Source organism: Ascaphus truei, chromosome 1 (assembly GCF_040206685.1).
Source record: "Ascaphus truei isolate aAscTru1 chromosome 1, aAscTru1.hap1, whole genome shotgun sequence".
NCBI lineage: Eukaryota > Metazoa > Chordata > Amphibia > Anura > Ascaphidae > Ascaphus > Ascaphus truei.
In genome coordinates this window covers 546,787,150-546,814,162 of record NC_134483.1, presented here as the reverse complement: position 1 = coordinate 546,814,162, position 27,013 = coordinate 546,787,150, and the positions used below count along the sequence as shown (strand labels likewise).

At 44.7% G+C, this 27,013-nt stretch overlaps 1 protein-coding gene across 1 annotated transcript in view; it reads right to left on the bottom strand.

Moving 5' to 3' along the window:
* LOC142467903 (vomeronasal type-2 receptor 26-like) overlaps window positions 1-5,272 on the bottom strand; it is a 335,755-nt gene extending 330,483 nt beyond the window's left edge. The window contains exon 1 of the mRNA XM_075573868.1: window positions 4,984-5,272. Coding sequence (XP_075429983.1) covers window positions 4,984-5,258 — 275 coding nt within the window. The 5' untranslated portion in view covers window positions 5,259-5,272. The remainder of the gene's footprint in view (window positions 1-4,983) is intronic.
* Between the last annotated feature and the right edge of the window lie 21,741 nt (window positions 5,273-27,013).

Genomic DNA, 27,013 nt, shown 5'->3' with positions numbered 1-27,013 from the left:
ATCTACGTGTTTCATCGTGGTTCGAGAAATGCTTAGTCTTGATCCTATTTGGACATATTTTACAGTGCCCGCATTTGAACGAGCCAGTGAGTTTAGGAAACATAGATATATTGGTTCTTTTGCGGTTGGTTGGCTTTAACATACTGGGAGACAGGAGGTTCCCTAATGTAGCTGCCTTTCTAAACACTATTTTGGGACCCATACTAACCAATTTACCCAAAAGGGGGTCTAAAGACAGGGTGGTCCAGTGCTTGTGTATAATGGCTTTGATACAATTGGCCTGCTCACTATAATTGGTTATAAAGAAAGGTGTTCCCGTATACTCCGCTCGTATACCTTGTGGTTGTTGACGAACATTCATATTTATGAGTTGTTCTCTATCGGTGTCTAAGGCATTTTGATATGCCAGATCTAGGTCCCTAGCGTTATACCCCCTTGACAGGAATCTCTCCCTCATCTCGCCCGCCCTCTGTTCAAAAGATCCCAAAGTGGAGCAGTTCCTGCGTAACCGCAGGAACTGTCCCTTCGGAATACCTCTGACCAGAGGGCGTGCGTGACAGCTTTTAGCATGAAGAAGTGAGTTTCTGGCATTTTCTTTCCTGTAAATGTCAGATTGGATTTTGTTCTCCAAATCGACATACAAATTCAAATCCAAAAATTTAATTTGGAATTTATCATATGTATGAGTAAAACTCAAATTCAACGTATTGTCAGCCAGATACTCAAAAAACTTCAAAAGCTCTTCCTCCCCACCACTCCAGATCAAAATGAGATCATCAATGTAGCGCTTGTAAAACGCCACAGGATGTCTGAATGGGTTCGAATCTCCAAACACGTGGGACATCTCCCACCAACCCATGAATAGGTTGGCGTAGGAAGGGGCAAAAGACGTCCCCATAGCTGTCCCACGTGTTTGGAGATAAAACTGGTGATCAAAGAGAAAGAAGTTGTGCGTAAGTGAAAATTTGATACTGTCTAAAATTGTCTGATTGGGCCGTGAAAACTACGTGAAAAATTTTTTTTATAAAAAATTGATGACGTCATTTAAAGGCAATGATGTCAGCAATTGCCTTTAAAGCTGCAGTTCAGTCAATATCTTGCATGTGTGTTTTTTTTTAAATAAATCAGTTCTGTAGTAAGAAAAAATACTTTTAGCATTTTCTGTTTTTAAAAAAACAAATTTGAAAGACCAATTTTCTTGTATTCTATTTTAACAACCATTTACTAAGGCACTGCCCCTTCATGTCCTGTCACAAGCCCTTTCACACCCCTTTGTTAGCCCTGTCAGTGCAGGAGTGCTCATGAATATTCATGAGCTTCCACTGAGTGACAGAAGCAGAGGAAAAACATTTCTCATATCTAATGATGTCGCCAAATTTCGCCGATCAATACACGGAGAACGAATTGACTGGCAGCTATACAGTTCTTTAGGTAATTAGAGATTGCCCACATGAAACTATTGAATTAAAATAAAAAATTTAAAAAAAAAGACTGAACTGCAGCTTTAAGACGACGTCATCAAAAGAAAGATGGACCCCCTCACATGGTACAGTACTTCAGCCAATCAGAAGTGGGATGTTTCCCGCATTAATTGCCACGTAAAGTGTTCGAATAACGGCCGCTGCATCAGTATTTACTGTTGGTAAAGGTTTGATAATTGAGCTTTATGCTATAAAGTCCTGCATTATAGACATAAAGAGTAACTCGTAGATTGCAAGCTCGCAAAACAAGTAGTGATTTACACACATTACACAAGGCATGAAAAGCGCAGGTTTCTCTTGTCACTTTAAGTTTTGTGCCACCAGGCGAAGATGGACAGATGGTCAGGTCGGTACCAGACCTGGCACCATCCCATAATCGTAACCCGGTGTGAGGTACATGGACATCCGACCGCCGGTCGGACATAGACTCAGCTGGAGGAGGATCACGAGAGACTGATTCAGTCTTTCTCTTACTTGCCGTCTCTTACAGACAGGTAGAACTCAGAAGGATTCACACAGCTGGGACCCCCACTGTGTTAATTTGCTGGATCATTAGTCTGCTGCGGACCATCTCACAAGGTTGTGATGGCATCTTGCAGTTTTTACACTGAGATGTGGTTGAATCTAGACCACTGCATTTGTAAATTGGTAAAATGATGATAATTTTTAAAATGTATGTTAATATTCATGTTTCCCCTGACATGTTTTATAATGGTAAGAATTTCGGTATGTTTATTAATCGATTTTTCAGTTGATTTGTATTTTTTTGCTCCTTCATCAGGTACCCTCAGGTTTTTCCACCCCTGCTATATACCATCAAACTCATCCACTCACAAAATCTTTTATAGCACAGAAGGAAGAGATTATGCTTTCTTTACACAGACTGTCCTGCAAGCGGAACAGTTTTCCTTAAATCAGCCCTTGCTTGGTCACTGTCAAAGGAGATCAGGCATTTACACCTTTTAACCAGGATCATAGATTGAGCAAAACATGTAAAGTGAAATAAATTGTGATATTTTTCACATGAAAATACATACAAACAATGATTCACAAACTACATAACAAAAGACACAGTTACTTGGGAAATGGGGTAAAAAAATAGACTTTCCTAGCTACTGTGACCTCTAAAACAGAGTGTTTCCTTGACCAGGACTTAGCTCCAAACATCCTGGAACTAAAATTAGCCTGAAATCCTAGCCACGACCGCTACGTTCAATTGTGACAACTTGGCTGTGAAAATCTGGACTTAGAATGTTTTCCGAGCAAAGATTTCTGAAGCCAGTGCCTTGCTATTCGCGCAAGAGCACTTTTTAGTCCCGCCGTTGTTCTGGCGCTGAGAATCTCCTGTTTGATCGGCACAGGGGTTTCTTATATTATTTTGGAGTTCATTCCCAAAATACTACAGTCAATCACAGCATGGAAACATTCCTTTCAGCCAATGAGAGCAATGCCGATCTCTATAGCCGTCTAAGCGTGGAATCTGAATCTGCAAGGTCATGTGCAAGTTTGCCACCTTAGTCCCTTGCTATTCAGATGCCACCTGCTGGCTTAGTCTTCTCCAAGTCTGCTGGGGCAAATGGCAGTCCGTACAACTTCCATTAATTCCAGAACGTGGATACTTGAGCCCTTCCCTACTACAGAAATAATCTTCACACCTCAGGCATCCTCTGGTGGCTTTCAACTCCGATGTCCTACAGACTTACTGTCACCAACTTGGTAGCCCCTGGTAGTCTGTCAGAACATTGGTTCTTGTTCCAGCCCATTACCGTGCATAACATTTTACACCAAATACAATGTTAATAAAAATATACTTTTCCATTTTGTAAGTCTCTGGGTAAGGGGAATAGCATAGAAAACTGCACTTTATTTTCTACTAGCCTATATTCCCCACACACTATCTCATAGACTTGGACTGAACTCTGAGAGTCCCCCCACAATTTTATCTATTGTTGGAGCACCCATGAACCCCTTTAGATGTTCTGGTTACCTGGGCATTACCTGGGTATCCCCCTTAACCTGGGGACCCTTAATAGTTACAGGGGCACTTTGCATCCCTTTGCACCATTTACATTCTGGACTGTGCATTAGCAGGGAACCCTAGCAGTGAGTCGCGCAAGTGTTTTCAAGAGGAGATATTGCCGGAACAATGTGCATAAATGTATCCAGGAATCAGACATAAGACCTGGGTACATTTTTAGGGTCACAAGAAACCCTGGACCTCAACAACCTAGGCACATTCTGACAACACTTTCTCTTCAAAAAAAAACCTTGAAACTCATACCTTCCTTCTGGCATCCCTGGATAGGCAAAAACACATACATGCTTCATTGTCGCACATTTACACATTATGCATGTACAACGGTTGGGATCAAGAGCTGACACTCTTGAACTCCAATACATCGAGTAGAGGTAACCAAATGGGCTTAAACCCTTATTGAGAGCCTGGTTACCCCCTCATTGTCACTTCTCAGTAATATTTAGGGCAGAAAGTAAATGAGCGAAATATTCACAATTCAAATGGAATTATATATCTAATATTCATATTTTCTCATACTCTGCCAAGAATATAAAAACGTTATTCAGAATCCGTTTAACTAGAAATAGTAATTCACAAAGATTGTGAGACCAAGATACATGTGTAAAGTGAATCAAAGAGCGGCAGTGAAGTAATTTTTTACTAATTACCTATTGTCTTTACAAAAGATGTGCACAGATGTTGCTGAAGTCTGTGAATCAGGTGTCATTTGCTTGGTGGGAATTTTCTCCAAAAAAAATGCAAAAATGACAAGCTTTGCAACAAACAAAAATCACTAGTCAGACTAAAATCTAGAGAAATTGTCCAAATTTGATCAATGCAAAATATTTAGTGAATCCCATTTGAAGACATTCACAGATCACTAATGCTTTCCTGTATACAGTATATGCATTTTTCCTACAGTATCTCATATCATATTTGGCACCATTATTGGACTCACATATACGATCTATATAAACATGAGAATGATGTATTCAGTAAGGATTGCTGCCTCTGTTACCTACAATAATACTGTGTGATAGCAGCTTCAACAAAAACACACACAATAAAATCTCTATCATTTAAGAAGCATTAAAGGCAGAAAATCAGAGAGCTGCCACATCACACAGTTTCCTCCAGCCTGCCCCAGTCCCTAACCCTCTCCAAGATACATTTTGATTACAGTATGTGGCACCTTGTCATTAGACACCTTCCTGCAGCAGAAGACACCATATATCTCATTCACATGAATGGGCCATAAGGTATCACCAGAAGGGGATTTATGGCATAGCATCACTTAGTAATATGGGTTAAAGTGTTTAAACTATAAATATTCCTGTGCTAGCCAGTAAAGAGAGATAACCTTTAATAATGCATCTACCTACACACCTCACACACTCCTGCTGAGAAGGGACTTGGAGGCTTAACAAGGACAGACAGTGTGATTATTTATTTTGATCGCTAGTGTATGTAAGAGTAGTGACTTACCCCAAACACAGCATTTCGGGGACAAGCCCCCTTTTCTCTGGGAACTCCTCCAACGCATAATTCACAGTGAACACTCCTCCAATGATGATTTCTCCTTCTTTAACATATTTATATTCTTCCACAAATTTTCTCATTTGGAGATCAGGTGCAGGTTTGGAACGCAGAATCACAGATCTGCAAGGTGTCACAAACAGGACTATCACACAGAACAGTACTGGAAACAAATGAGATACAGTGGGTGGCTTTGTTTTCAGAGATAACGCAACATATCCCATTATAATGCAGAATATCAGCAGCTTCTCCATACAACTCAAGGGCATAGAGCAGCACACGGGACAATGAAGCCTGCTGCATCTGTATGACAGTGTAGGGGAACAGAATCATCTTATGCTCTTCTTATACAGCTCAGGGGAATACGTTTCGCATCGTCCTACTGAAGTTATTTCCATCTGTGGTTTGGGACGCTTATTCTTAAAATATGTTACATGTACAGTATGTCAATCATTAGCTCCACCAAACAGATAAACACAGTCATTGATTCTGAGTACATGAAGTAAATGCTTTAATTTTCAGTCCTATCAGGCACCCAAACAATTATATAAACGTGTCTATAATTTGAACTTTACAAAACCTACATTCAAAATATAAACTTAACTTGGGGAAAAATGATACAATAATGTATTTGTAAATAACAAATGCAGAAACATGAATGTGATTAAAATATGTAAAACAGAAAATGTCATGAAGATAATGCATAATGAAACAATAGGTAATGAGGCAAAGAAGTCCCTGCCCTGAGGAGTTGACATTGTACATGTAACGGATCGGGGGGACACGCGCCTCTCCGCGTGTCCCCGTCACCTCAAGCCCCACTGCGGCTCGCTGCCCCGGTTCCCCGCTCCCTCAGTCTCTCACCTGTTCCTCCCCCACACCAAGCCGTTCCTCCGCGGCACACGCCCAAGCACGCGAGCGGGGCACGTGCACGGCAGCCTTACAGAAGGCGCGCGCACCTGATCCTTTTACCAGCCCTCTCGCACCGCTGGCTCCACCCCCCCGTTGGCTGCAGGCAATTACTTTGGATTATACCCCTGTCTCCTTCCCTGCTCACCTGGACCTATCCCTGCAAGCACTCAGACAAGCCTCTGCTCCACCCCTTGCTTCTATTGGCCCTCCTTCCTTTATAACCCCACTCTGCCCACTCCTTCCTTGCTCTGCATAGCTTCTCTGTGGCTCCTGTGTGCAGTGTCTATGCCAAGCTCTGTTATCTGTTTCAGCTCTGGTTCCTGTCCCTGCCCCTGTTTGATTCCTTTTGGATTGATCTTGGCTCTGCTTGAATACGTGTACCTCGCTACCCCTGGACTCTGCTTTGGACCTCACTACACTGCTTTCTCCTGCCCCTGACCTCTAGCTCTTGTACATTAACCCTCCGAATTCTGACACCCCGGACTCAGTAAATATAATGTTAACCCTTTTTCACCAGGCCCGGCAACGCAACTTACCACACTCCGGGCACGCCCTCACTGCTGTGGGTGCATGTTATACCCTTACCCACCTCAGTACTGGGGACTGGCCAGGTCTGCGGACATACAGGTGTTACACTATGCAGAGCCAAACAAATGCAGACCCCCTTGAGGTGGGCCAAGGTGTCACTATGGAACACTAGCAATTTTTAAGTGACCAAGACACCGCCGTGGTGCATAAACTTCGGGATTCCCCAGCTGTACCATCACCTCCGGCCCCTGTACCTATGGGCAACCCGGAGCCACGCATTCCACCTCCCAACCGGTACTGCACTGACACACTTTATTCGAGCAAATACCCAGTATGTACCTGGCAGATACCTGGAATGCGCCGCTCCTCACCTCTAACAAGCCCCGTTGCGTTTGCCTTCCCTGCCTGGGTTCATGCCTGGCTGACGGGCGGCTGATCTGTTAAATGATAATGATTAGGATTTAATAGGCTGCAATGCTTCGCGTGTCTACCAGATGGCATAAATTCATGAATTGTAATGCAGTATATATATATATACTGTGCAGTATTGCAGCCAGTGGGAATAAAATGCTTCAATCCCTGCCTGGAAAATACCTCAATGCACTCGGGCAGAAAACAGTCACAAACCTCAATACACCCGGGTATACCCGAATTCGTGGGACTAGCCGAGCTCGAATAAAGTGTGTCGCCAGTGTATAACGGGACCTCCTTACTTGCCGGGGAATCTTGAACCAATGTGACGTCCAGTTCGAGATGTCCCCGTCTTGCTTTCCCTCTGGTCGTACTAAAGTGGCCTTTGTCTATGCCCTGCTCACTGGCGACGCTCTCGCTTGGGCTTCCCCCCTCTGGCAGTAAAGATCTGATTTAACTCAGGACTACCCCAAATTCCGGCGAGAGTTCCAGCAGGTCTTTGACACCCCAGCACATAGGGAGACTGCCTCTTCTTCCTTGTTTCATCTCTCCTAGGGTCGCAGTTCGGCTGCAAGATACGCGGAGGAGTTCCACACCATCGCCGCAGAGACTCAGTAGAATGATGAAGCTCTCGCCGCAGCAAACTGGCAGGGCTTGTCTGAATCCCTCAAGGATGACCTCGCAGCACATGTTTGTCCCTCATCTCTAGTGGATCTCATTGCCCTCAGCATCTGGATGGACCAGCGCATTCAAGAGCGATGCAACGAGCGCCAGCTTGCCCGTTTACTGTCACCCTTGCCTGTTTCTCCTAAGTCTCCTCCTTTGGCTCTTCCTGTTCTGGACACCCCCGAACAGATGCAAATCGGTAGCCAAGAGCTTCGGACCGCTGAGAGAACACGCTGTCGAGAGGAGGGACTCTGCTACTACTGCGGTTTCCCGGAACACCAACTACGTCACTGTCGTCTGAAACCGGGATACGAGAACGCCCAGTAAAGGTAGAGGGGCTTCTACTGGGTACCAATTCTCCTTGCCCCTCTTCCCCCGAAGAGCTACCGAAGAGAATCCTTCTCCCCATAACTCTTGTGGGTCCTAATGTTAAGGTAGAGGTTGAAGCCTTTGATCGACTCCGGGTCTGGTGGTAACTTTTTGGATCACGACTATGCCTGCAACAATCAAATCCCATTTGTCAAGAAGAAGTCACCCATCGGCCAGGAGGCTATCGACGGTCGACCGCTCCAACCAGCCTTCATTATTTGGGAATCTATTCCTCTCACCCTGACCACCGCGGATGGTCATACTGAAGTCATCATCTTCAATGTTTTCCACTCTCCTACTTTCCAGGTTATTCTAGGATTGCCATGGCTCCAGCTTCACAACCCGTGTGTTGATTGGACCAACGAATTACCGATCCAGTGGGCTCCTACCTTGGAGAAGATGGTCACTCCTCCCGTTACCGTGCTCGCTGGTCTCAACACCAGTTCTTCTCTGTACCCTTCCGGATGTATACCATGACTTTTTAGATGTCTTTAACAAAACTCAGGCTGAAGTTCTACCACCTCATCGTTTGTACGACTGTCCTATTGAATTAATTCCTGGAACCACACTCCCCAAGTCTAACTCAAATCCCTTATCCATGCCCGAGACTGTGCTTATGGCGACCTACATCCAGGAGAATCTTAAGAAAGGATTTATCCGGAATTCCACCTCCCCCGCCAGGGCAGGTTTCTTCTTTGTGAAAAAGAAGGCTGGCTCGTTAAGACCCTGTATCTACTTTCGTGGGCTTAACAAGATTACAGTTAAAACCCGGTACCCTCTGCTATTATTTCGGAACTCTTTGATCGGCTCCAAGGAGCCTCTATATTTTCTAAACTTGACTTGAGAGGAGCCTACAATCTGATCCGAATACGAGAAGGTGATGAATGGAAAACTGTGTTTAACACGCGTTCAGGTCATTATGAATACCTAGTGATGCCGTTCGGCCTCTGCAATGCTCAGGCAGTCTTCCAAGAATTTATGAATGATATCTTCTGGGACATTCTGGGTATTTTCGTCATTCGTCACATCAAACTGGTTCTCTCTCGGCTTCGTGGTAATAGCCTCTACGCGAAGATTGAGAAATGTCTCTTCCACCAATCTTCCACAGCCTTCCTTGGCTATATAATCTCCGATAAAGGTTTCACCATGGATCCTGAGAAATTAAAGTCTGTTCTGTATTGACCGTTCCCGAACTCCCTAAAAGCCATTCAGCGTTTCCTTGGCTTTTCTAACTACTACCGAAAATTAATCCGTAATTTCTCTACTATTGCTCTACCCATTACTGCTCTGACCAAAAAAGGGGCTGATCCAACAGCATGGTCCTCTGCAGCCATCAAAGCCTTTGAGTTCCTCAAAAGAGCTTTCGTCTCTGCCCCCATCCTTCGGCATCCGGATACATCCCTTCCTTTCACCCTGCAGGTAGACACTTCTGATGTGGGAGCTGGGGCAGTACTCTCACAAAGATCTTCTCCACAAGAAAGACTCTATCCGTGTGGATTCTTTTCCAGGAAATTCTCTTCGGCCGAGAGAAATTATGATGTCGGGAACCGTGAACTTTTGGCTATCAAATTAGCCCTGCAGGAATGGAGACATCTCCTCGAGGGTACCAAAGAGCCAGTAGCTATTCTCACCGATCATAAAAACTTATTATACATTGAGGGGGCTCGTCGTCTTGGATCCAGTCAAGCACGCTGGGCACTGTTTTTCTCTCATCTCAATTACACGATTTCATATATCCCAGGTACCAGGAATATCAAGGCTGATGCTCTTTCTCTCCAATTCTCTATGGAGGAAGGATCTAACGAATCTTGAGAGACAATTCTCCCTGCAAAATATATTATTTCTGCTAATAATTTTGATATCCTGGATGAAATCAATAAAGCCCAGGCTCATATCCCTAGGAGATTTAAGGTGCCAGAAGGACGTCTGTACGCTGCTCCACGTTTTCACCACAAGATCCTACATTGGGGGCATTCTTCTAGATCTGCTGGTCATCCAGGCTTCAAGAGGACAGTGGATCTTAATAAACGGACCTTTTGGTTGCCTAAAATGAACAAAGACATTTTTGATTTCACCAGAGCTTGTCCAGTCTGTGCTCAGAGCAAGTCTGACCGACACAAACCTTCTGGTCTCCTCCTGCCTCTTCCCATTTGGAACGGCCTTGGAAGCATATCTCCATGGACTTTATTGTGGAACTTCCAAATTCTAAAGGGATGAATTTGATCCTTGTGGTAGTGGACAGGTTTTCCAAGCACACACTTTATACTCCTCAAGGGTCTCACCAATTCAGCTAGCTTGGCTGACATTTTTTCTAAAGAAATTTTCAGGTTACATGGCGTGCCTCTTTCCATTGTTTCAGACAGAGGTACTCAATTCATTTCTAAGTTTTGGCGAGCGTTCTCTCAGAGACTTGGCATTTCCCTTCTCTTTTCCTCGGGTTATCACCCGCAGATCAACGGCCAGACAGAGAGAATTAATCAGACCTTGGAATAGTATCTCAGATGCTTTGTGTCAGAATCTCAAGACAATTGGGTGGACCTATTACCCTGGGCGGAGTACGCTATTAATTCGCTGAAGAATGAGTCCACGCAAGAGTTGCCTTTCTTCATTAACTATGGGTTTCACCCCAGCAGCCTTCCCCTCTTCTTCCTCCCCTCTGGTGTTCCTGTACCCGATCCTTTTACCAGCCTTCTCGCACCGCTGGCTCCACCCCCCGTCGGCTGCAGGCTATTACTTTGGATTACACACCTGTTTCCTTCCCTGCTCAACTGGACCTATCCCTGCAAGCTCCCAGACAAACCTCTGCTCCACCCTTTGCTTCTATTGGCCCTCCTTCCTTTATAACCCCACTATTCCCTCTCCTTCCTTGCTCTGCATAGCTCTCCTGTGTGCAGTGTCTATGCCAAGCTCTGTTATCTGTTTCAGCTCTGGTTCCTGTCCCTGCTTGGATTCCTTTGGATTGATCATGGCTCTGTTTGACTACGTGTACCTCGCTAACCCTGGACTCTGCTTTGGACCCCACTACGCTGCTTGCTCCTGCCCCTGACACCTGGCTCTTGGACATTAACCCTCTGACTTCTGGCACCCTGAAATCAGCAAGTATAACTTTAACCCTTTCACACCAGGCCCAGCAACGCAACTTACCACACTCCGGGATTGCCCTCACTGCTGTGGGTGCGCGTTATACCTTTACCCACCTCAGTACTGAGGACTGGCCAGGTCTGCGGGCATACAGGCGTTACAGTACAGTGAAGAAGAGGAGACAGTGAAACACAAAGTTTAGTTGATGAGAGAGGTTGATGTTGAATATGTTTACAATAAAATAATGTATTTGACATTGTCACGGGAGACAAGGCATTTACACCTTTATACCGGGATCATATCACTGAGCAAAACCGATAAAACAAATTGTCATTTATTCCATTGAAGCAGACGTACACACATTGGATTACAAAATACAATAGCCTCGGCTTTGTATGCTCCTTACTTGGCTACATGAGAGAATGATAGGACATTCCTAACCTGAATCTTTAACAGTGGGGATTTCAGGCCCGTATTCTATCAGCAAAATTTGCAAAAGACACGACAGAGTCTTGATGACGTCATCAGTGTGCTCCCGGAGATCCGACATACAGATCCAGTGATTAGTCCGCGTCGCTTCGTATCTACGGCAGCAGTGTTCCTCCACACAGTGATACGTGCACCGACTGAGGCGAAAGCACTCTAGAGGCAACCACCTGAGAGAGATGGGGTTTGATTTCCTCACCTGGTCTGACCATGTGACTGCGTAATGCTAAAAACCCCAACAGTAGGATAAATGAATGAATGAATAACCAGATACTTGTAGGTGGGACCCCTAAACATAAACGTGATAGAAGACAGGTACTGGGTGCAGTCCCGGATGGTAAGCTCACTAATAAGTGACGCTGTTTTAATAATAACACCAGGAAGATTGAGCATAATAACACCCTATAACGTACCAATTGTCTAAATAAAGTCCTGAACAGGAAAACATGTAGCAAGCGATTGACTCACTCTGAGTGCTGCACAGTCTATGCGATCCAAAGGTGAGGGTTCCCCAGGTTTGCTTCCGTCCAAGGGGTAGGCTAGTAGAGAAGGAGAAAAACTGGAAGAGCACTACTGTAGGTATCAAAAAAGTAGAAAGGATGGTGCGTATCCCATAAAAAGATTATTTATTGGTCATATAAAAACAGGGCAATGGAGAGCCCTACCAACGTTTCACGCTTCACAGAGCGCTTTCTCAAGGGTATCTCAAGGCTTTCTCACCTGGTCTGAACTGATGCAATCAGATGCAGTGATGTGGTAAAATGTCCCTAACATGTCATGCTTATATCCATTTTGATTGATGTACGTGCGATACTCACCTGCTGATATATATCAATATAATACATATATACCACACTATAAGGTTTTGCGCTGTTTTCTCTTTTTGTTTTTTGCTATAGTACTACGGGTTGTGGAGCCATTCCATGAGAACAGCAGCAGTAACCTCTTTTTAATCAATTTAATTTTAACCGGTTTATATCATTTTACATGTTGATACACAAACACAGCACTTCTTTTGAGTTAAAAATATTTTTTAATCACATTAGTTGATCTATATATATATATATACTGCTGCGACACACTTTATTCGAGCAAATAACCAGTTTGTACCTGGCAGATACCTGGAATGCGCCGCTCCTCACCTCTGACAAGCCGCATTGCATTTGCCTTCCAAGCCACGGTTCATGCTTGGCTGACGGGCGGGTGATCTGTTAAATGATAATGATCAGGATTTAATAGGCTGCAATGCTTCGCGTGTCCACCAGATGGCATAAATTCATGAATTGTAATGCAGTATATATATACAGTACTGTATATATACAGTATATATATATACTGTATAACAACAACCCCTATAACCCCTAACATACAGTACTGTACACATACAGTACTGTATATGCACATACATAAATGATACTATGGGCCGGCGAGGGCGAGATGTGTTTGCAGCAGAGAGAGATCCGCTGCTCTCTCTCTGCATAAACATCGGCAAATTAAAACTTATTTTCAATACATTTTTATTTATACAGTAGTGAAGATGTGCAGGGGGTCTCGGGAGCTGAACCGCACTGGTTTCAGGTCGGGGGACCCCCTGCTTCCCGAGATACAGACCCCTTTATGAGGTGCCAGTATCCCTCTGCGTTTAAAGGTCCCGATCACGTGATCGCGGCCTGTTAAACAAAGCAGAGGGATACCGGCACCCTCAAAAGGGGCCTGTATCTCGGGGAGCAGGGGGTCCCCGGACCTGAAACCAAAAGGTTTCTGCTCCGGAGACCCTCTGCACATGTACAGTATAAATAAAACACATATATAAATAAACACTCGTTCTTTACCTTAGCGGCTATGCGCTATGGTAAAGAAGCAGCATTTCTGTATTTTTAATAATATTGTACAGTGAGCAGGGGGTTCCCTGAGCCAGAAATCTAAACTCAGGGGGCCCCCTGCTCCTGCTCAATATTATTAAAAATACAGAAATGCTGCTTCATTACCATAGCGTATAGCCGCTAAGGCAATGAAGGGGTTAACCCACCGTGCCCGCTTTATTGTGGGTAGCGGGGGTGGGTGAAGGGGGTATTTGGCCCTTGGTGTGAGTTTAGGACTTGCGGGGGGGTTGCGGGTGCACTTAACCCCTTCACGACCGTAGCAGTTAATACCGCTACGGTCATGAAGGGGTTAACCACTCCCGCGACCCCCCCCCTGAAGGGGGGGGTGGGTGAAGGGGGTGTTTGGCCCTTGGTGTGAGTTTAGGACTTGCGGGGGGGTTGCGGGTGCACTTAACCCCTTCACGACCGTAGCAGTTAATACCGCTACTGTCGTGAAGGGGTTAAGTGCACCCGCTACCCCCCCGCAAGCCCTAAACAACCACCGATGGGGCTAATACCCCCTTCACCCACCCCCACTACCCACAATAAAAATGAATCACACACAGCATCCCCGCAATACATAAATAAATAAATAAATAAATAAATACAAATAAATACAGTTGAAATACATTTTTATTGCTAGTGTAGATGTGCAGGATGTCTCAGGAGCTGAACCGCGTTGGTTTCAGGTCGGGGGACCCCCTGCTCCCCGAGATACAGCTCCCTTTATGAGGTGCCGGTATCCCTCTGCATTTAAAGGGCCCGATCACGTGATCGCGGCCTGTAAACCAAGCAGAGCAGAGGGATACCGGCACCCCCTAAATGGGCCTGTATCTCGGGGAGCAGGGGGTCCCCAGACCTAAAATCACAGCGGTTCAGCTCCGGAGACCCTCTGCACATCTACACTATCAATAAAAATGTATTTTAATAGAATTTATTTATATTCATTTATTTATTTATTTATTAATTGTGCTGCTGCTGCTGTGTGTGATTTTTTTTTATTGTGGGTAGTGGGGGTGGGTGAAGGGGGTATTAGCCCCATCGGTGGTTGTTTAGGGCTTGCGGGGGGGTAGCGGGTGCACTTAACCCCTTCACGACAGTAGCGGTATTAACTGCTACGGTCGTGAAGGGGTTAAGTGCACCCGCAACCCCCCCGCAAGTCCTAAACTCACACCAAGGGCCAAACACCCCCTTCACCCATCCCCGCTACCCACAATAAAAAAAAATCACGCACAGCAGCCCCACAATTAATAAATAAATCTAAATAAATAAATAAATACATGAAGAGAAATAAATATATACTGTATATATATACTGTATATATACAGTATATATATAATAACAATCCCTATATATATACAGTATATACTGTGTATATATATACTGTATATATACATATATATATATATATACTGCTGCGGCCGAGTTTATTTGAGCATTTGCCCGGTCTCGGCCGCAGCAGTAACCAGGCGCGCGCCGGGATGTGCCTGGCGCGCCGAAGCCGTGGAGGAGCGCCCTACGATCGGGGCTTTCTCCCTCCACTCGCCGGGTCCACCGGGTCCCCCGGAACCCCCTTCCGCCGTCCCCCACATCGCGGGACACGAGGGCTCACTCGGGGAGCCCTGGACGCGCGTGCAGGGGGCGCAGGCACCCGATGCCGCATGCCGGGGCATCCCCAGGCTTGCGGAGCTAGCCGCACTCAAATAAAATGTGCCGTGTCTGTATGTATATATATATATATATATATATATATATATATATATATATATATATATATATATATATATATATATATATATATATATACACAGTATATACACACACATGATGAACCAATATACAAATACAGTACATGTAGAATGGTTATCAAAATCATACTGTCCTACAAATAACGCTTCTCCATACAGACAATAATAATAATCCATTTAATAATCCTAACTGATCTTACAATATAAAACATAACATTCTAATCCACACAGTACATTGCATTTACATTGTATAAATGATGCATAAAATCTATGCACCATATACATTCTGCAAATGAATGTTAACAATATCATTGCAAGCTACTGTACCAGTAAATACAAACACGTCAACTATTTTAACCAATCAAGTAAACAGAAATCAATATATACTGTAAGTACCAACCAGAAAACACAATTTAAAACCAAAGCTAACCCTTACAATACCAAGGGATGGAGTTCCCACGCTCTGATTGCCTACCGTACCACGTGACAGGTTTTCAATGACGTCACATCCTTTCTCCCCCAAGCCCCTGACACATGGTATACCAGAGCCAATCAGAGTAGGGATAAAGTTCCCACGCTCTAATTGGCTCAAGTACCATGTGTGCGCGGCCATGTGCCTTTTCATGACGTCATCTTAAAGGCAATTGAAGCAAAGCCATTCTGATTGGCTGTGCTTTCATTCCCTTTAAGTGACGTCATCATTTTTTTTTTGTCAGCCAAAACACATGGTTTTCACGGCCCAATAAGGACCGTGGGAACCATGACGAAAAATGTGACGTCATAGGCCTTTAAAAGCCTATGTCGTCTCATTTTGAAGCCAGACGCCGCGGAGGAAGGACCTCCGGGCAAGAAAGAAGACCAGGGCGTGGCCGCAGACGGGGAGAAGACCCCGCCCCGTCCCGCTGGAAGGAGATAGAAGAAAGAAGAATACAGATGAAGATGGATTACAAGTAGAAGACACGTGGATTGATTTGGATTTTTTAGTTTAATGTTTATTATTTTATGTTTTTTTTATTTTATGGTTTCCTGATCGTGGATTGGTCCGTGAGTAAGCTGCGCAACGGGAATCGGTGGGGGCAAGTAATGGTAAGTTAACTAAAGAAATGTATTTTATTTAACTTGTTAATTTTTTCAAAAGGTTTTTTAACATGTGTATTTTTTTTTTTGTGGTATATCATTTCTTTCCACTGTATGTATGTATGTATATATGTCTAGAGAGATATATACATAAAGGGTAAGAAATGATGTTGATTTGAAAGCTTGATTTGATGTAGTTTAAATTATTTTGTGTATGCTGCTATGCTTTATTGTGAGTTTAAAGTATTTTAAAATTAGATAGATGTATTCCTTGGTATTTTATTGTGTGTTTGAGGAAGGTCAGGGATAGGCTTGGTTGTAAAGGTTGTATTTTTGTCGGTACTTATATTTTTTCAAGGGCTTAATTGTTCTGCTCTAGGCGTGAATTTGTTAATGGTTTCATTGTTCTAGATGTAGTGTGAAATTTTTAGGGATGTAAATAATGATTGCTAATTGATTTTTGTTTACTTGGTTGATTAATTTGCAGAATGTATATGGTGCATAGATATTTAGGCATCATTTATATTGGAATGTAAGTTGTTTAAATTGCTTTTCAGAGGTTTAGTGATGATTTAGATTGAGAGATCAGTTATGAATATTAAAGGAAATTGATTTTAATTTCGTGTGTATGTATGGAGAAGTGTTTGGTTGTAGGGCAGTATGGTTTTGATAACCCTTCTACATTTATTTGTACTGTATATTGGTTCATCATGGGTGTGTATATAACGTGTGTATATATATATACTGTATATATCTCTCTCTCTCTCTCTTTCTCTCTGTCTCTCTGTATATATATACAGTATATATATATATATAGTTGCATGATGAAGCCACAGTACAAATTCATGGGTGAAGGGTGGGTATCGGGCCTGTGTGGCTTAACCCCTTAATCACATTTGCGGTTATTATCCGATAAGGTGTTCAAGGGGTTAATTGATATCTGAATGTACTTGCAATGTATTGGCTTGGTATTCCCTATGTCTTGTATGGGCAAGAGAAGGAAGGCGCTGACGACGGACACTTCGTATTGATGAGGTCAGTAGTACTTTATTTATTTGTAAATGCTAGTTAATGTTTTTAATAATGGGCAATTAATCTATTATCCATATCTGGATAATAGTTATTTTGCACATTATTGTACTGTAGGTGTTGGGGGGGAGGGTGTATGTATTGAATGTATAGGCCAGGTTTATTTTTTTTACATTCAGGGTTGGTTCCGTGGTTCTGCGTGGGACCTCTGGAGACCACCTGTGGGTATCCTCGGTATCCCAAGGGTATCAGGCTGGTAGTTCCACGGGTGACACATGTGGGGATGATGATGTGTGGTCCCACTTCTGTGGGGGCACCGCGGACCCGTAGTCTGCGGGGATGACGATGTGTGGTCTCACTTCTGTGGGGGCACTGCCGACCCGTAGGTGCGGGGATGATGATGTGTGGTCCCACTTCTGTGGGGGCACCGCGGACCCGTAGTGAGCTCCCGTGAGTTCCCCAGACCCCCGAGGGAACCACCCGAGGCCCCGCAGACACCTGTGGGTCTGACTCGGGGCTCCCAGACATCCTTGGGCCTACCGTGGGGACCCAATTGTGGCCCACGGTGTCCCAAGGAGACCACATGGGGGCCATGGTGCTGGCAGGATCCACCAGCAGGCCTCCAGAACCTGTGTAAAAAGGGCTGCTGGTAAACTGTAGGTCTGTCCAGGTGCCCTGCCAGCCCACCGGGGACTCGCGTGGGGCTGCGTTATGAACCCTGTATGTAAAAGAATAAATCTTGTATTTATGGGGGGGGCACAGGGGGTGGGTAATGTATTTAATAAATATAATGCTGTTTATTGTGGGTCATTGTACTGTTTTTATTGTGGGTACTGGGGTGGGGGGAGGGGGTGTTTCCCCAATGGTATGTGGGTAGGCCTCCCTTGTGGGTACTGACTGGGTGGTTAGGCCTCACGGGGGGGGGTTAGTGTGGGAGGGTATGTAGGCATCCCGAGTGGTGGGTGAGGGTGTGTTAACCCCTTCATGACTGTAGCGGTTAATAACCGCTATAGTGATTAAGTGGTTAGGGGACATTACTTTGGATGATTTAATTTTTGTGTCTGTTTCGCAGAAGCGGAGGGGCCATGGCCAGGATGGGGGGGTAACGGTATGTGGGTAGGGGGTGAGGGTGGTTAGACCTCACAGTATGCACATTGGGTCCCCCCCCCGCCCCCACCAAATTTACATACACTGCACTCACTGCAATGCAGGCAGGGAGGGAGATTTAACAGAAACATTAGGGGGGAGGGGGCTTTAAATCTCTCTGCCTTCAGTGTAATCTGTTTAAAGCCCCCTCCCCCCTAATGTTTCTGTTAAATCTCTCTGCCTTCAGTGTAATCTTTTTAACAGAAACATTAGGGGGGAGGGGGCTTTAAATCTCTCTGCCTTCAGTGAATTCTGTTTAACAGAAACATTAGGGGGGAGGGGGCTTTAAACAGATTACACTGAAGGCAGGGAGATACAGGGGATGTACTGTACTGTATGTTGTTTATTGCAATACTTCAATGTGTGTATAATGTATAATGTTTTTTACAATTAGATAGATGTAATCCTTGGTATTGTAAGGGTTAGCTTTGGTTTTAAATTGTGTTTTCTGGTCGGTACTTACAGTATATATTGATTTTTGTTTACTTGATTTGTTAAAATAATTGACGTGTTTGTATTTACTGGTACAGTAGCTTGCAATGATATTGTTAACATTCATTTGCAGAATGTATATGGTGCATAGATTTTATGCATCATTTATACAATGTAAATGCAATGTACTGTGTGGATTGGAATGTTATGTTTTATATTGTAAGATCAGTTAGGATTATTAAATGGATTATTATTCTTGTCTGTATGGAGAAGCGTTATTTGTAGGACAGTATGATTTTGATAACCATTCTACATGTATTTGTATATTGGTTCATCATGTGTGTGTATACTGCTGCGGCCGAGTTTATTTGAGCATTTGCCCGGTATCGGCCGCAGCAGTAACTTGGCGCGCGCCAGAGGGTGCCGGGCGCGCGCCGAAGACACGGAGGAGCGCCCTCCGATCGGGGCTTTCTCTCTCCCGCTGCCGGGTCCGCAGGGTCCCCCGGAACCCCCTGCCGCCGTCCCCCACATCGCGGGACACCATGGCTCCCTCGGGGAGCCCTGGACGTGCGTGCAGGGGGTGCAGGCACCCGATGACGCGTGACTGCGCGTCGATGATGCGCGGCACGCCGAGGGAGTGCGGATAGCATGCCGGGGCATCCCCAGGCTTGCGGAGCTAGCCGCACTCAAATAAAATGTGCCGGTATTGTATACTGTGTGTGTATATATATATGTACACAGTGTATATATATATATATATATGTATATATACAGTATATATATACACAGTATATACTGTATATGTATAGGGATTGTTATTATATATATACTGTATATATACAGTATATATACAGTATATATTTATTTCTCTTCATGTATTTATTTATTTATTTAGATTTATTTATTAATTGTGGGGCTGCTGTGCGTGAATTTTTTTATTGTGGGTAGCCGGGATGGGTGAAGGGGGTGTTTGGCCCTTGGTGTGAGTTTAGGACTTGCGGGAGGGTTGCGGGTGCACTTAACCCCTTCACGACCATAGCAGTTAATACCGCTACGGTCGTGAAGGGGTTAAGTGCACCCGCTACCCCCCCGCAAGCCCTAAAACACCACCGATGGGGCTAATACCCCCTTCACCCACCCCCACTACCCACAATAAAAAAAATTCACACACAGCAGCAGCAGCACAATTAATAAATAAATCTAAATAAATACATTTAAAATACATTTTTATTGATAGTGTAGATGTGCAGAGGGTCTCCGGAGCTGAACCGCTGTGGTTTTAGGTCTGGGGACCCCCTTGTCCCCGAGATACAGGCCCCTTTAGGGGGTGCCGGTATCCCTCTGCTCTGCTTGGTTTACAGGCCGCGATCACGTGATCGGGCCCTTTAAACGCAGAGGGATACCGGCACCTCATAAAGGGGGCTGTATCTCGGGGAGCAGGGGGTCCCCCGACCTGAAACCAACGCGGTTCAGCTCCCGAGACCCCCTGCACATCTACACTAGCAATAAAAATGTATTTCAAATGTATTTATTCATTTATTTATGTATTGCGGGTATGCTGTGTGTGATTCTTTTTTATTGTGGGTAGTGGGGGTGGGTGAAGGGGGTATTAGCCCCAACGGTGGTTGTTTTGGGCTTGCGGGGGGGGGTCACGGTAGTGGTTAACCCCTTCATGACCGTAGCGGTATTAACTGCTACGGTCGTGAAGGGGTTAAGTGCACCCGCAACCCCCCCGCAAGTCCTAAACTCACACCAAGGGCCAAATACCCCCTTCACCCACCCCCGCTACCCACAATAAAGCGGGCACGCTTTAATAACACCTTCATTGCCTTAGCGGCTCTACGCTATGGTAATGAAGCAGCATTTCTGTATTTTTAATAATATTGAGCAGGAGCAGGGGGCCCCCTGAGTTTAGATTTCTGGCTCAGGGAACCCCCTGCTCACTGTACAATATTATTAAAAATACAGAAATGCTGCTTCTTTACCATAGCGCATAGCCGCTAAGGTAAAGAATGAGTGTTTATTTATATATGTGTTTTATTTATACTGTACATGTGCAGAGGGTCTCTGGAGCAGAAACCTTTTGGTTTCAGGTCTGGGGACCCCCTGCTCCCCGAGATACAGGCCCCTTTTGGGGGTGCCGGTATCCCTCTGCTTGGTTTAACAGGCCGCGATCACGTGATCGGGACCTTTAAACACAGAGGGATACCGGCACCTCATAAAGGGGTCTGTATCTCGGGGAGCAGGGGGACCCCAGACCTGAAACCAGTGCGGTTCAGCTCCCGAGACCCCCTTCACATCTACACTATAAATAAAAATTTATTGAAAATAATTTTTAATTTGCCGATGTTTGCGCAGAGTGAGAGCAGCGGATCTCTCTCTGCTGCAAACACATCTCGCCCCCGCCGGCCCATAGTATCATTTATGTATGTGCATATACAGTAGTGTATTTGTACAGTACTGTATGTTAGGGGTTATAGGGGCTGTTGTTATACAGTATATATATATATATATATATATATATATATATATATATATATATATATATATATATATATATATATATATATATATATATATATAGTATATATACTGCATTACAATTCATTATAGGGTACGGCTTCAATGAGAACAGCTCGCAAGCGCCCCCATGTGTTTTTACACGGCATTGCAGTATTGCAGCCAGCCGGAATAAAATTCTTCAATCCCTGCCGGGAAAATAACGCTATACAGTACACTCCGGCAGAAAACGATCACAAACCTCATTACACCCGAGTATACCCAAATTCGCGGGACTAGCCGAGCGAGAATAAAGTGTGTCGCCACTGTATATATATATACAGTCACAGAGACCGGACAAAACAGCATCAGCAGTAATGCTCCAAACAAGGAGATGGTCAGCACGGTGCAGCGATGGGACACAGAAAAGTGAGTGGTATAGATACGCCAACGGCCGTTTCGCCGTAAGGCTTCTTCCGTGTGCTTTCAACATACCCTCTTTTTCTTTTTGTGTTCGTATATATATATATATATATATATATATACCAAACACACAGAGTTGTTGCCGCAATCAAAACCATCCCCCATAAATCAAAATAAATCACTAGGCCAGATGTGGGGGTTAAATTTACCCTCTGGCGGTGCTAACAACCCAATATGATATACGAACACAAAAAGAAAAAAGGGTTTGTTGAAAGCACACAAAAAATATGTGAAAGTACAAAATGGATTTTATTAGCAATACCAAACACAAAAATAATATTAAAATATACCTAAACACATACTAAATGAACACTGCTGAACCAATGAATACATAATAAAAATGTGGAGACACAAAATATGTAACATGCAAAATACATAGGTATGATAATACAAATTCAGGGGGAAATAATTTCCCCTGGAAATGCAATGTAGATCGGCCGATCAGCAACACATGATAATACAAATGACTGAAAAAAAACAATATCTACACAAACCCAAGTAAATACAGAAAAAAGAGCAACAATAAAAATATAATGAATGAATACCCTAGATGCTGTGTAGCCAGAAGGTGGTGGCTAAACCCTGGCAGTTATCATAAAGAGCCAGAGAAAGACAGAAAATAAATGTCTAAAATAGGCAGAGGTGGGGTCCCCTCAAAGACTAAAATGGAAACAATGAGTCAGCAGAGAAAACAAGGGAGAAAAACCATGAGAAAATAACTCCCTAATGCCACAGCTAGGTGTAAATGATATAAGCTGTGGCAGTCAAAAATGAAAGTGTCCCAAAGGCTACCATGGAGCAAGGAAATGTCCAGATATTTGCTATGACGCTGCACCAGACATTCGGAGGAGAAGGGGAGTCCAAGACAGAGGTAAGTAAGAGGCAATGCAAGCCCCCGGTATCCCACTCACTGTTAGCATCAGGCAGCAATCATACAGCAGTCACAGAGACCGGACAAAACAGCATCAGCAGTAATGCTCCAAACAAGGAGATGGTCAGCACGGTGCAGCGATGGGACACAGAAAAGTGAGTGGTATAGATACGCCAACGGCCGTTTCGCCGTAAGGCTTCTTCCGTGTGCTTTCAACATACCCTCTTTTTCTTTTTGTGTTCGTATATATATATATATATATATATATATATATATATATATATATATATATATATATATATACGTAGGGGTGTTCTGGTTTCCCCTCTGTACCTCCGCAACAGGGCGAAATCACGGGGGTTGCTGTGAGGGAGTGTCTGGAGTTTCCGTGGCGGCCCGATAGCACAGGGCGCCGCCATGTTGTATGGGCATTGCACAATACTCATGCACGACTGGAGGTACGGAGGGAGTTCGCACATGAGCAGTGTTAGCACGCATACGGCTGGCCAATAACCAGGAGGCTCTGAAGTAAACTACAATTCCCATGATCCTCAACAGAGCCACATGACACCAGGGGCCGAAAAGGAGTGCAGGGATTGCTGGCAGGCAGGAAAGGGAAGCGTGGTGGAGAGATCACGCTAGCAGTGGGTGCCAGAGGAACAAGGAGAGAGGTTGTGTGTGTGCAGGGGGTCAGTGACCCACCTGCGTAGGCCAGATTTCCCCTCAGGCCCAGTGCAGACCCTGAGTCACCATTAGCTTGTGGTGCTGCAGGGAAAGCCTTAGAGAGAGAGACATTCTATTCCCTTACTGTATTAGCAGGCAGGGACACAGTGTTCTTCCTGAGTTGCTGTGTGCGAACAGTGGTTTGGGCTAAAGCTGCTGGACATTTCCAAACTCGTGAGAGACTACGCTGGATCAGCGGATCCTTTTCAAAGTATGTTACTGGCTGCTGGATTAGCCGGAAGGTATTTAATAAGTGCACCAACACCAGTACCTTCTGGCGCTGATCCCGCCTTGGGAGAGGGTTCTTTGGGGACTCTGGGTTGAGTGACCAAGGGACTGAGTCTATACAATGGATACGGTGTTGGGTGCACGCGGTGGTGGGAAGTGACATTACTCAATGAGGACAGTGGCCAGGCCACTGGTGTATAATTACTGAGTATCAGCTATTCATGTACTGTACTACATGTGTTTTATCCCTAATAGGAGTACGCTAAGGTTTTGCGATTACTTATTAGTAAAATGGTTACAACGTTGAGGCTTGTTATCATTATTCTTACATAGGGGAATCTTACTTATTGGGGATCCTGGGTAAGTGGAGGCGCTGCCAAGAACATATTGTTACCCCAGGCTCCCAGTTAGCGGAGGCCCAGATCTCGCTGAGCTAGCAGGTACATACAGCACTAGTAGTCTATCTATATCAGCAGGAAAGAGGGCTATATATATTTCACAGAAACACACTCTATTTGGGGAATTGGTTTTCTATCCAATCACATAAGTATTTATATCACAAATTCTGAGCTCAGATCACCTGTTCACTTTTTCATCACTAACCTGAACAGCCTATCAGTTTTGTGCTAGCCCAGGAAGTGGGCACTCAGGTATAACTGCAGTGCCCCTCCTGTTCTAACACCTTGGCATCCCTTAGTCTTTCAAGTACGGACTTTGCACAGACACAGAGGAACAAAGCTTGACTTAGAAAGCCCTCAGTTCATATACATGTAACACCTTCCCCCCCCCAATCGCAGATAGGGACCATGTGGGGAAATAAACTTGTGCTACCGGGTGTGGTGCATTACCTGATAGGCTCACAGAAGGCCTGATCCTCTGCCACTTGGAGCCTGGGGTTACCTGATCATTTCCACCTGAAAGGGCTCCCACCGGAGTGGGATGGTCCTCTTACAGGAACAACAATAATAAGACATGCACACAGTGTATGCTAATAACTGTTTACTATTGTAACTACTAATAATAACTCTGTTACCTGTACCACACAGAATAATGCATATAGCCATACACATAGAAGTGCACAGGGTGCACACATCAACATAGGTATTCCCCAAAGTACCTTATGTCCAAACCCCACCCACGTGTGTTGGAGATAGCGCTATCCCTGGACGTGTTGGTGCACTCATTATAGATACCTACCCGGGCTCCAGCCACGGGTGGCGCTATACACTGAAGTCGATCCGCCTTATCTGACGTGATGTCCTCCTACGCTTGGGGTTACTTCCAGCGTGGATAATATCACCGCCACTCCGCACCGTCTGTACTTTGAGGGGGATCCGTCTGCAACCGGCCGCCCACAGTCACTGCTCGGCGGGGCCTCCGAGAAGATAGTCTCTATATAACTCTGGGGGGGGGTCTGAGCCCAGACCCAGTAATCAGGCTGCGCACTACTGAGTGGCTTCTAACTTAACCAAATAGCTAAAGGGGCAGAACTGCTCAAGTAGGGCTTGTCCCTGAAGCAACCACAAACTGGGTCAATAGTAACTTATCTGGGGCCTCTGGGGGTAACTAGACCTAGTGGCAGGGGCTACTGCTCCCTGCACACACACCCAGCTCACCCAGCTCCCAGCTCCAACTCATACTCTTTTAAAAACTGTCTAAACTGTCATCTGTCACAGCCTCTCTTAACTGTCCCTATTCAAAACTGCCAGCGCAGGCTCCCTTGCACTGAAAAGGCATTAATTTCAAATGCAGCCGCCCTATTGACTAAGCCGCAGCATGTGACAATCCCCTGAGGGATACCAAGGCTATACACTCCCCCTGGTAAATTCCCAACGGCCTCGCTTGGGTAGCACGGCCCCTTTTATTCTCCAACATCTCCAATTTTGTCTGGGTATATTTTTCGATTGCCACACTCTTCACAGCGTTCATGCCGCATTCATGCCAAGCCAGCGCTAATACAAATGCACGTGGCTGTTGCTTTAAATACCGGAACATGCTGCATCAAACACTGCATCTGCCCGCGGTTTTAAAAGTCGCGCTGAAATGGCCGCACGAGGCTAAAGGCGGCCGCCACTGTATATATATATATATATATATATATATATATATATATATATATATATATATATATATATATAAATAACGAACTAGGGCAGACGGCACACTGTAAACAAGAAATAAACTGATGCTTATCCCATATGCACATAGAAAGCAGATATTACCAGATGGTGGATCCGGAAAGAAGAGACAATACTGCTTGGCTGTGTGCTGTCTCTTCTTTCCAGATCCATCATATATATATATATATACAGTGGCGGCCGCCTTTAGCCTCGTGCGGCCATTTCAGCGGGACTTTTAAAACCGCGGGCAGATGCAGTGTTTGATGCAGCATGTTCCGGTATTTAAAGCAACAGCCACGTGCATTTGTATTAGTATATATATATATACATTAAACTATACCCATTTAATAACATATATTGTGTCTTATTTCTGTGTGCTAAAAGTTATGGGTTCCTATTCTGGTGTCAGGAATGGAGTGAGTGTATATTCCTTACAATCATTAGCCTTATTCTTGGCGCATATTAGAAAATAATGTTTAAAACTTTTAGACATTTTAAAAACCTTCTCAGCTTTATAAACTAGCTGTTCCAGCTCCTGAACACTTAAACTAGGTTCAGTGTACCTGAGTATGTATGTGGGTATCTCTGGAATACTGGGGAACCCCTGCTACACTAGAGACTCTGTGTATGGCCACAGATATAGGGCCTCATGCAGTAAGCGCCGAAAATGTGCAATGGCCAAGCTTACCGATTTGGCATGATTGTGGCGATTTTCCCTCTCCGTATGCAGTAAGTGCCGAATCCCTTCTCAATTAAGGCGAAAACATTTCCGCCCACTCTCACGATGATTTGCCGATCACACACAGGTGTATCGGCGTGCATGGCGGGGTGCTGTTAGGTTCGCCAATTAAACTTCTTGCTGAATCAGGCGAAGCAAGCATGTTTTGGATAGCGCGGCCTAATTAAAGGCAACGTGTACTGTTAATCATTCTCTGTGTTGTTGGGAGTGAGAGAGAGAGAGACGCACAGAGCTGGGCGATTTAATATTTGCATATTGACTGAGAGAGTTGTTGTGTATTGTGAGTGCTTTGTCCTTTGTTGTTTTGTTTACATCTTTGTCTTGTTTTGTATGTGGAAGTGTTTCGTGTGATTGGCTTTACATTTCTTTTCTGTTTTTTTGTGAGTGCTAGAGGTATGGCCGCAAAGCGTGGGAAGAGTGATGCTGGTGTGAGTGGTAGTGCTAGTCGTGCGAGTACGCGTCGGAGTGAACGTAGGGTTCAGGGGAGTTATGTTGCTGGGAGTGCGAGTGCTGTTGCTGGGAGAATGAGTGCTGTTGCTGGGAGTGCGAGTGCTGTTGCTGGGAGTGCG